General features: G+C 37.4%; 1 protein-coding gene across 3 annotated transcripts; it reads right to left on the reverse strand.

Moving 5' to 3' along the window:
* Window positions 1-954: 954 nt before the first annotated feature.
* Window positions 955-8,337, reverse strand: nek3 (NIMA related kinase 3). Of its 3 annotated transcripts, none has more exons than XM_005796884.3 (14): window positions 8,282-8,337; window positions 7,990-8,120; window positions 7,625-7,718; window positions 6,986-7,083; window positions 6,802-6,885; window positions 6,562-6,629; window positions 6,376-6,462; window positions 4,934-4,988; window positions 4,548-4,748; window positions 4,243-4,357; window positions 3,336-3,503; window positions 3,134-3,256; window positions 2,906-3,020; window positions 955-1,417 (listed from the first exon to the last, which is right to left on the reverse strand). In XM_005796884.3, the coding sequence occupies exons 2-14, from the start codon at window positions 8,104-8,106 to the stop codon at window positions 1,351-1,353; spliced, it is 1,392 nt and encodes a 463-aa protein (XP_005796941.2). In that variant the 5' UTR covers window positions 8,107-8,120; window positions 8,282-8,337; the 3' UTR covers window positions 955-1,350. The 3 variants fall into 3 exon arrangements, with proteins under 3 accessions (XP_005796941.2, XP_023206522.1, XP_023206523.1); XM_023350754.1 differs by having other exon boundaries at window positions 8,294-8,312; XM_023350755.1 differs by lacking the exons at window positions 7,990-8,120; window positions 8,282-8,337 and having other exon boundaries at window positions 6,986-7,097; window positions 7,625-7,711.
* Window positions 8,338-11,723: the final 3,386 nt, after the last annotated feature.

The following is an 11,723-nucleotide window of genomic DNA, read 5'->3' on the forward strand; positions in this document are numbered from 1 at the left end:
TTGACATGTCATTTTTCATTAAAATATAAATAAAACAGATAAAGGATATTTACTTTCCAAATTTATACAGCTTTTACAATGTTTTATTATCTTTTGAGAGGTACTTTTTTCATTTCCTACTAGAAAATGACTGAAGGTCTGAGACCACAAAGAGGAAAGTTATTCATGTCATATGGTGAGTTGTGAGGACACGGTTAAAATACATCTCGACCACTGATGGGAGACCCTCCTATCTGCAGGACACAGAACTTGGTGGCACTATAAGCCAACTTTGCAGCTCCATTTTATCTGTATCTTCACTGAACATGAGCATTCTTTGAGGGAGTTAGAGGGGGACATGAAAAAAAATGTCAAAAAACAGGGAGGGGGCTGGACTGTAAACTCTGGATGTGGATTTTTTGTGAGTTCAAGATAAGCGCAGAGCTGCATCACTCAGCTTCCTTATTAGAAAAAAAAAAAAATATTCCCAGGCAGGCTGAAACACTCATGGCGAGGAAACTCCTGTCATGGAGTAGGAGGTTTCCTTCTCCGGATAAACTTTGGCAACCAGGATAATTCATCTCTGGAGTGACTGTTGGTGAATCAGCCTCTTTATAGTTTAGTCTATATCCTGGTGAACCCAAAACGTCTTGGGCGAGGCTTGGGCTTGGCTTTGTTTGTTGTCAAACTTGTGGTTTTTCTATTGTTCTCTTTTCTTCCACAATGTCAAGCTTTTAAATTGGAAAACTAAATTCATTTCCCACTAGGACGGCTCTTTCTTAATCTCCCATTTAACGAGAATAAGCATTTATGTTTAATTCAGCTTAAGATATTCTTTATAACTTCGATTCAATCCAAGTCCAGGCAGCAGCTTTAACACCACCTAGTGGTGTGAGATCAACATTTAATGAAGGAAGAACAAAACCCCAACCCATCTGCAACAACATAAATAAAACAAAGCAACAGACAAAAGTGCCAGATGTGTACAATGTTAGGTTTAATTCAAGAGCGTGAAAGTCAAATAATATTAAAGACAAGACATGTTTAGTCTACTTTTGATATCTGAGGAAATGGGCTTCTGTGGGTCTTAATATTTCCTGATTTCCCAAGGAGCAGCTTCTGAGACAGCCTTCAGTCTTCTGGGAATCTTATCACCGACGTCCCAAAACGCCCGGAGCAAATGTTCCACTCGGTTAAAAAAAGAAAACCACACACACCTCACAGAAAACAAACATTTACATACACGATTATTTCACTCACATGTTCAAAGTTACTTCTTTTCCCAAACTAACGTTGTAGAAAAAAAAGAAAGAAAGTTTGGCACGTTTGAAAAGTTAGTGTTTTCTGTTTGAGGTCTGAAGGAACGGGGCTTTAGTGTTCCGAAAATATTTTCTCAACTTCATCCACCCAGTCACAAGGAGATTCTTCCTCAAAGTCCCTGTGTGGACAGAATACACAATACAATGAATTTTAACAGTGTTTTCATAGGAGAGCTGTTTTATAGAAACGATACAAAGCTAACACATTCCAGGCATTCTGCAGGTACTCAGAAAGCTCACTCTGTCCACATCAATATTCAGTGTCTGAACTGTTTATTTTTACACAGACTGGCTCAGAAATATACGAAAAGTCCAACATATCCATAAAAATGTACAGGAAATGTTCACATTTTGGGTATTTCTTTGTATTTATGACCATCTGAAGCTTCATTATTGGACTTTATATGTGATACTTGGGTTTTTAAGGATAACTTCGGTTTTTGTTTCAGGGTAGAATGATCATACAACAAACAACTTGAAATTCTAAAACTAGAATTGTGTGTAGAAGGTACTACCACTAATATTAAGTTTCATTTTAATCAAACTCTTTTGAAGCCATTAATAAGAAATTTGCATAAACACTCTTGTTGTCATAGTTAGCAAAGTTTATTTAAATTGGTTGCTTTCCAGGGGCTTATGCTGTGTTCCAACAGAACTGGGAAATTTAAAAAAAATCAACTGGAATGTCCTTTCAAGTTGGATTTCCCACTCAGAAAATGGCAGCCACTCTGACCACCCCAAGTCACGACGTGTAAAGTCGACTTTGCATTTCAGCGTGGCTGCTCCTCATATCAACAGTAGTCAAATGTGGTGGAAACATGTTTAGTTTACAAGACACAGATGTAAGTGCATCAGAAATGTATGTTACATTTGCACTGCACAGATTAAAAGAGGTGTTTGCTATGGAAAGTAAAGCTTAACATTATGTTTATTAGAGCTATTGCAAACAATGCTTCTGGGCGTTGCCAGGTTGAAATTCAGACTTCTTAACTGGAACCTCAGGTTTGACGTCAAACACAGCTCAGAGTTCCCAGCTAACTGGAACGCAGCATTACCTTGCCTAGGAATATTATGGATAAATGTTAAATTATTTGGGCTGATTTTGGAGACTTGGCGAAGCTATTCGGGAAGCAGAACATCCCTAACTGAGCTGCTTCTTATTGACTGTTTATATTTGAGATTGTTCTCTCTACAAGAACATTTTGTGAAACCTCTTGGTTCCTAATATGACTGTACATTAACCTCCTAATGTGGCACAAAAAGCAACATGGAGTGCTTTACAAAAATATTGATGTTACAGCTTCAGTGTATTTTATTGTGATTTTATCTGTCAAACTAACAAAAATACTGCTTTTCCTTCTGCTTAATGGCCAAGATTCACTCAAAAATCTAAACTTATGACTAATTCATGACACTTATTTTTTTTTAGCATATTTTTTAAAGAAGAAAAAACTTCAATGTACATTTTTAATATATTTTTATTTTCTTGTTAAGCACTTGGATGGATGCAAACTGCATTCGTCGCTTTGTACGTGTGACATATGCAATGAAAGACACATCAGAATAACTATAACATAAAATGTGTGAAAAATAGCAAATGTTCTTACGTGTCCTCATCATCAGAGCGAGGCTGCAGTCTGTACTCGTCCACTAGTTCTAGTTCAGGCCCATCAGTGTCATCACCCTGATGCCGGGAGAGAGGCCCAACCAGTGGGTTGTCATCTGGAAACGGAAAAAACTGCATCAAATACAACCTTTTACACCACCTGGAATGATTTAAATGTTTCACTGAGGATGTTTAGGGCAAAATAAGATGCTTAAAGCGTGCTCTTGACCTCCTCTGTGAATTAAAAAGGTGCTGAAAGCTTTATTCAGCTGGGCCTTCTCCAGCAAGCCCAGAAGCCGCTCAGGAGGTTCCCGCACCCATTGCTTTCTCTGCCTGCTGGCCTCCGAGTCACCTGGAACAACAAGGAAGGAACACTGGGATCTAGTTTTCTTTCGAACAGCTCAGGAAATTAAATTCCGCCGATATCGTACTTTCATGGGTGGAGCCGGTCTGGCAAGCTGCAGCCATGCTGTCTGATGAAACCAGGTTGACGTTGGCCAACATCTGCAGCACAGCACTCGGTGACTCAGCCGTCCACTGCTTCCTACAGCTTGGTTCTGAGCTCTCAGAGCAGCTTTTAGGTAAATCTTCACCTACGCCTGTCGCAGTAAGAAATTAATCAATTAATTGAATTGTAAAATGAGCTCAATAAGTTAATTAATATTTTTTAAAGGGCAATTTTGTTTGGAGACCCCATAATCCATTTTATTTACGGTTTCTGTTGCATGTGGTTTTTATTGTCCCTTTATTGCTTTTGGTGGTTGCTTGATTTTGGATATTAAAAATAGATTTCAGTTCCAAGTGTTTGCAATATGAAGGTTCATTGGTGTTTGAGAGCATAAACTTGCATTATTATGCTATTATCAAAACATATTACTTAAAAACAGTCACACAACAATATTAACGTCTATCGCAATAATGTTATTCATGTGATAGAACATATAAAATAAAGTAACAAACTATTGTGAAGTGCAAAATTTTTTTATTATACCCCCCTCCAAATAATATTCAAATTATTTTTAATCAATAATCCAAATCTCACTACCATTTTCATGTTTTGTTTTTGTTAATTTTAAATCTATAAGAATTATTTAACAAAATTATTCTATAATACTACAAACACTGTTTTAAGGAATGTGACTGTACATCACACTATTAAATTCCACATATTCCTTTTCTTCCTCTTCACAATTCTGCTCTAATTCATGTTGATGGTTGACATGAAACCCAATAAAATACACTTGAGTTTGTGGAAGTAGCCTAAAAAAAGTGAAAATGTTCCAGGATTAGGAATGCTTTGCTAAGACACGTTAAAATCAAGCGCTTTGAACTTTCCACCTTCAATTGTTGATGTTTTTATTAAACTCTTCTCTCCCAGGAAATTGGCCACTTTCCACCCTTCTTCCTTCTTCCATCGACCCGTTCGCCTCTTTTCTTCCTCCTCCTCTGAAACCTGTAAAGGGTTCAAACCAGAGCAGTAAGTGCAACGCCTAATAAAATCTCCAGCATCATCTGAACCAACATGGGCTTGTCAGATTCCACAGATGAGGAACATGAGTAAGAGTTTCAACTGATTTTGACATTCCTGTCAGAGGACAAGCTGTAAAATCACTTTGGATCCAGAGTGTATGTCTTGTTTCCACCTGTGGGGGCAGATGAGAGCGCAGGAGTCTGGAAATCCGGTGAGAGGTCAGGATTGTGTGCACCGACGGCCGGTCTTTTGGATTAGTCTTGAACATGTGCTTGATCAGGTAGTGCAGCTCGTAAGGCAGGTGGTTGGGGAGCGGAGGGTACGTGCCCCGGCACACCTTCAGGATCAAACTCTTCCAGCTGGACGCCTGGAACTGAACGCAGGAAATGAGAGTAAGGGTCGAAGAGACAACAAACCACACCCGAGCCGCACAAACACAGCAGATAATTGAACTCAGCTGACAACATGAGGCTGATCTAGCTGATTTTAGTCAGTAACTCATAAATATTTAAGCAGAGGTCCAGTCGGTTAAAACTCAGGACATGGGAGGACGAGTACCGGGTGTCGCAGGGTGCAGAGCTCGTAGAGGACACAGCCCAGCGACCATACGTCACTGCAGAATACAAAAAGACAGATTTATTCATTCAATCCAGACATTTGTCATGCACAGTCAGAAAGAAGCAAGACTACATGAGTTACATAACTCCTGCTCAGCTGGAAACTGAGACTAAGCCTGGCTTCAAAGCTCCACCTTGTTTTTCTTTGTTTTTTTTTTTTACATGTCCTGTCCTGACAGCTTAGCGCTGCCCTGCACTGTCAGGGATAAAATTACATATCTCTCCTTTTGCACCACTGACTTAATGAATTAGCTAATCAATTGTTCCGACCATTAAATTCAGCAGATTTTTCATCTAACTTATTAAGCTTATTTTTATACAATATTTGAAAAACATTCAAAAAGAGCAAATAAGCAAATAACTTGATTCTTTTTTTTTAGACAAGAAAATAAAAATATTATTGCCCAGAACACAACAACATAGCATTCAGTGTATGATTGATTATTTGTAGCAAAGGATGCATCTGCAGTTAAAAAATACTTCTAACGTCAATATTTAAAAAGCTCAGCCCTTCCTGGTTGATTTTACATTAATACAGTTTCGGACTGATCTGTTGACGGGTTTCTTTTTGGATTAAATGAATAATAGTTGCACAGTAAAAAGTGCTTAATAATTTAATAATATATATATATTTTTTGTGGGTTTCGAGTCAACACAATCACACTCAAAGAGTGCAACCCTTAACTACCAGTGATTCAAGAAAAGCGACAAATTCTCCATCCACCAAAACTCCACATTGGACCTCCCAAATCATGCCCCCGTCCAGAACAACGCCTGGGGTGTTTCTAAAAAGAAAATCACATATAGGAATGAATGATTATGTTTCCAATTGTAAAACTGCAACTGAATAACTGAAGGATTTCCGGACGTGGTGCAAATTATGATTAATCGCTGCATAATTTGTGCAGATATCTGTATGTAGGCCAATGTTTTGATCTGTAGGCAGAAGCACGTTAAAAACTGGCAGGAATCCGTAAAGGCAAGCCCACCGTGGGCTTAGAGAATCTTCTGAAAACAACTCCTCCACAAATCCTTTTAAGCAGCAAAACTTATCGCTGGAAGGGGATGAAGTTCTACTGGAAATCTGCACTCTGAGGTTACTTAATTTTATATATTTTTTTAAAGATGGACATCCTCCTGGCTACAGAGAAAAGAAACATCCACACTTTTATTAGAGAAATAAAGAAAATCATTGAAGTCTGGTTTTATGTCTGGCAACATATTGTTACCAACAAGACAAACCAAAAAGATAAAGAGTTTTTCAGCAACTAATAAGTACTTATATATTTATTGTTGCAAAAGTCAAATCAGTTTGGTTTGTCTGTTAAATTATTTTCAATCATTAAATGATTCATAATTAGGTGTATAACTGCTGCAGCGTACCTTTTGTTGTTGTACGGCTTGTTGTCCCAGATTTCTGGTGCCACATAATACGGCGTCCCAACATATGCCTGAGCATAAGCTTTTGAGCTGCAAGAAATTCACAGTCATTCTTTTTAAATATAGCAGCGAAAGCAACAATGAGAAATCAGCCTGAAGAGGCGATTTAAATGTGTTTTCCTGCAGCACCTGTTCAGAACACAAGCAGAGCCGAAGTCCCCAAGCTTGACTGAACCATCATCAGTCAGGAAAATGTTCTGCGACAGGAAATGAGACCAAAGTGGTGATTTAACATGAGGCAAAACATAAGAGCATTCAGCTGTGGCAAAATGACATTATGCACAAGAGGGTGATCATGCACTCTTCTCTGTTACGGTTGAGCAATTCACTTTAGCCCGTATGTTAATCCATACTTTGATGCTACTCTACCTTGGACTTTAAATCTCTGTGCAAAACCCTTTTATCATGAATATGTTTTGCACCTGCACACATCTGAGCGAACCACTTCAAGATCTGGGAAGAGGAAAACATTTTTAGAACGGGGACAAAAATAAGATCAGTAGCGAAAAAAAAAAACAAAATAAAAAAAACAGCTGCAGGGAAATCGACCTACATTTTCAACAGTGAATTGAGAGGATTTCTGCTGCTGGATCCTCTGAAGCAGATCTCCTCCATCGCAGTACTCCATAACAATGCACAAGAGGCCATCCCCTGGAAACACACAACTACATTTCCTTTCATCTTATCCAAAGATATTTGCACAGCTCGGAGTAAAAAGTATTCCCAACCCTTGAACTTTTTCACATTTTGTACCGTTCGACCACAAACTTTGATCTGTTTCATTTATATTTTATGGTCTAGACCAGGGGCCAGAAACTTTTATAACCCCAGCTCAATAAAGAGATTGAATACATTTTCTTCAGTTTGTTAGAAGCTGCAAAAGACTTTGAGACCGTAGCCTATGTTCACCTTCCACTGGGACAGCCACCCAAAACATACAGCAGGAGCTACAGTGTAAGAGTTCAAATCAAAGCATGTTTGTGTTAGGATAGGTCAGTTAAAATCCAGACGTAAAATTGATTAAGTCAAATTTTCTCCATCCACAGCTCTAGTTTGTCATACATTGTAAGAACCACTACTATATGTTGGTATAACGCATCCAACTTGAATAAAAAAAACATTAAAGTCAATAAAATATAAAAATATACTTTAATATGCTGTAAATCATTGTAATTGTACTGTTTAAAATTACCTTCAAATGCTTCCCTGAAAGCCACAATATTGGGATGCTTCATTCTGGACAGTAGAACGGCTTCCCTCCTTGAACTTTGCAATTTGGACTGGTTCTGTAAAATGCGACAATAAACATTGACCAACTCCTGTAAATGAACAGTTATCTGCCTTTGCTTAAAACATACTTTAATCTGTCACTTTCTTTATAGCTGAAAACTATTTAACTATTTTACTAATGCAACAGTCGCCTTTGAGCGTCATGCAGGAATTAGGAGTTCATAGTCTTTTTTTCTAAGTTAAGAAAAAATCCCAATATATATTACATAGGATTTACAATAGAATACTATTGTAAATTAACATTTAGAAGATTATGCTCGTACCCACCTTTGGCAGCTGTATTTCCTTAAGTACATATTTATCCTGAGTGTTTCTGCATAGCACCAACACAGCCCGACCAAATGACCCTTCCCCGATCACTCTAACGTGGGAGTATTTCTCCATGATACTTCACCGAACTACACAACAACAACAAAACCACACACACAGCAGACATAAACCCAGTTATTGTACGGTCAAGAAATTAAAAAATAAAGACTAAAAATATTTTCTTTATGCTTATTGTTCATGCAAGGTCAAAGTTTCACAACTATAAATCAATCAGTGACAATAAATCTACCCATGCACCCACGGTGCCGATTGCTTGGTCGCTACTTCCTTGTTATTGTATGACGTAGCGAAGGACGTCACTGCATTGCGCAGTATGGCCACTAGATGGTGGCAGATCACCATATTTATTTCCTAAAAATACATGGAAGTATGTCCTGTTATTACTAAGATTTACAATGATGACATTTGATGAAACTATATTACAGTGAAGTCATATTTGCTTTACTTTTTTTTTCCTGTGATTTTTTTTAACATGAGCCATCTTGATACTGTATATTCCTCAGCTCTGGCAAACGTTTACTAAAGAATATATTTTGCAACAGTGAAATGTTAGTATTCTTAGTATTCTAAGTACTTCAATGCTACTAGCCCGACATGTTAATTTGATTGATGTCACTCTAGAGATAGAGTGACATCAACACTTGCCAATTAATTAAATGCTGCCCACTCATTGTGTTCAAGAAACAAGTCTGCTATAGTGTAAGCTTTGTGACATTTTGCACTATCTTGCTAGATGTAGCCATTCGGATTAGCCATTAATAATATGATTTACAACACTCAGGTGGTGTCTGAATGGCAAATGGCATTAAGGGACCAAAAGTGTGCCAAGGAAATTTACCCACACTATTAAATCAACAAGAAAATGTCTGTTTCATGACGCTTTCTGAATGTAACAACTGAAATGGAGAAGCAGCTGGTCATGAAGCATTTTCTCAATCCATTAATGTCCAGTTTCAGTTATTATGCCGTGTTTACCTACCTTGGCAGTGAGTGGTTGTTAAAGTACTGTTACTTTTCTATCTATTTGAACCAATCTACCCCTGCTCCTTTGACATCAACAAGGCATTTCTGTCTTTACAACTGTCGGTAGATATTTTCTCTCTGCTTGTTTGTGAAAAATTCCAGTTAAAAAAAGAAACTGTCCAGATAAACGATTGCAGAATGAGTCCAGACTATGTGCTTGTGCTGAGTTATCAATAGTAGTGCCCAACATTGTTAGATGCACTAGGGGTCAAGCTCTGACTCGAACAGGTAAAGTTGAACTCCTGGAAACTCAAATGCAATCCAAATCCTTCAGAATCTATGTTCAAATATGTCAAAACTTTATAAAATTTACTAAAACCAGCTTTTTTCTTGTGCCACTTCTGATATAATTGACCCAAGCACACATAAAGCAGAATAAGTTGTTTTTTTTTCTTCAATGCATTCTTTTAAAACTCTGTATTATGTGAAATCCTGCTGTGAAAATCAATACTTCATTACCCAGCTGTGCTTTTATTGACAGCTTACATTTGTTATTGGAAAAAAAATACACCACTGGATAAATAATCATTTACAGACCAGTTCTGTTTAACTCAGAACCAGCTGCTCTGCGAGGATTTTGTTTTTATAAGGAAAGGTTCAGAACAGTCCCTGGTGAGGTTTAGTGATCTATTTAGCTGCTGACCTCAAACTAAGGTTGGAGTTGCTTTTCTCCTGGCAGAACTACTAATCACGTTTTTTATAAAGTAGGCAGAGTGTGTCAGGTCGCAGGGTCAAGCCATCGTGACATGGATAAAATGATGCCCGTGAAGGAAATGTAATGAGGGTAGCTGAAATGATCCCTTTACCCCCTGCTTTTGCAGCTATGCATGCATGAAGAGCAGCTAACATATGATGGCATCAGTGTAAAAGGGCTTTAATTGGTCACAGATGGAGAAGCCTGATATTAGTTCACAAAGATTGGGTATTTTGGATATGAGCCAAAATGACTGGCAGCTAAATTAGGAAAGAGATGGAAATAAAAAAGTGGTCTTCTGACAGCAGAGGGCCTTATAGAAACTCTTAATTAAGTCTGAAAGGCTGAGTGTGGAGGGGAAAATTTATCCAAGAGCACACAACTCACATATTTAGATGATTTGAGATTTGAATTAGAAAAATATCAGGCTTTATTTCTTCAGACACAAGTAAACCATTGGCTTAAGAATATGATACAAAGTATATTTGAGGAAAATGTTTTTTCTCGTCTTGATTCATTTGTTTAATGAAAATGTACAGTTCTTTGCAAAAGTATTCATCCACCTTAAACTTCTTTTTTGCATTTTGTCAAGCAACAACCACAAACTTGTCTGAGTTTAATTGGGATTTTATGGGATATAAAAGAAAATTAAATAAAATTGTGCATAATCCTGAAGTGGAAAGAAAAGGATGTGTGCTAGTTTGCATATTCAGAGATGTAAATTTTGGTATTAATTTTTTGATATCAAAAGTGAAATAGCTCAAATTTAATCGAACTGAAAAGAGTTATTTTTAACATTCAGATTAGCTTTATTTTGGCAAATTTACTACAATACATAATAATAATAATAATAATAATAATAATTAAAAAATTGCATTTTACTAACCAATAATTTACCAAAAAAGGAATAGGTGGTTGCCAAGGCTCATGCTTCATGCATCAGAGTTCAAACCTTGCCATTAAGTTCCAGTTGGACTTTTGACTGGGTCATTCCAACACATGCTTAGAACATGCTGAACTATTTCAGTGCATCTCTGGCTGTAGGTTTATGGACATTGATATCCTAGAAAGTGAACCATAGCTCCAGTCTGAGGTCTTTTGCTGCCTCTAAAAGGCTAGGGAATAATAAGGAATATTAAGTAAATATAACCCCCAAAATTTCTGAAAGTCATACCTTTTCAGAATGTAATCCCCAACATGGTTGGTTCATTTGATATTCTTCCCTTTACTTCTTCTGAATAATATTAAAGCGCCCAAGTTCCCATGATAACAGATATTATCTGTATGTCCCATAACTCTAGTTCTGTTTGCTAAATAAGAACAGAAAATGTGGCAGTGAGCACATAATGTCATAATGTGATATATTCATTGCCTTTGCTGGTTCTTATTCATATCCACATAAATATAATCTTAACGCTGTGATAAATTTGGGAGCATAATCTATACTAAACACATCATATACTAAAAAAAACCGAACATTTTGACATTCAGTGTGATGGATTAGTCCATTCAGGCAAATTATTGGCTGATTGATTTCCATATCACCCATTATTGAATGAAACGTGGCAGTCCATGTGTAAATTGCATGCACAAATTGAAGTGCATTTGATTTGTCAGTTCAGGAGATGAAAACCTCACCCCCATGTTCCCTCGGTGTTCAGCATAAGTCCTCATGCTGCTCTAACTAAATGCTCTAACAGCTCGACGCCAGCATACACCAGGTCAATTTTCTAACATTTGTCTTGTTATTTCCTCTTTTTTCCTTTCCCATACATTTGTCCCTATCTCTCTGCAAATGGTCAGCCAGAGCAGCAAAATAAAGGGAATAAATAATAAGGCACAGAGAAGCAGTTTGCTCATAGCCTCTGGACTAGGGTGCCCAAGCTGTTAGAGGAAATATGGTGGGCATTTTTAGCTTTTCTTGGGGTGTCAAAAACGTCTCATTAGGTTTGAG

Source organism: Xiphophorus maculatus, chromosome 18, assembly GCF_002775205.1.
Source record: "Xiphophorus maculatus strain JP 163 A chromosome 18, X_maculatus-5.0-male, whole genome shotgun sequence".
NCBI classification, from domain to species: Eukaryota; Metazoa; Chordata; class Actinopteri; order Cyprinodontiformes; family Poeciliidae; genus Xiphophorus; species Xiphophorus maculatus.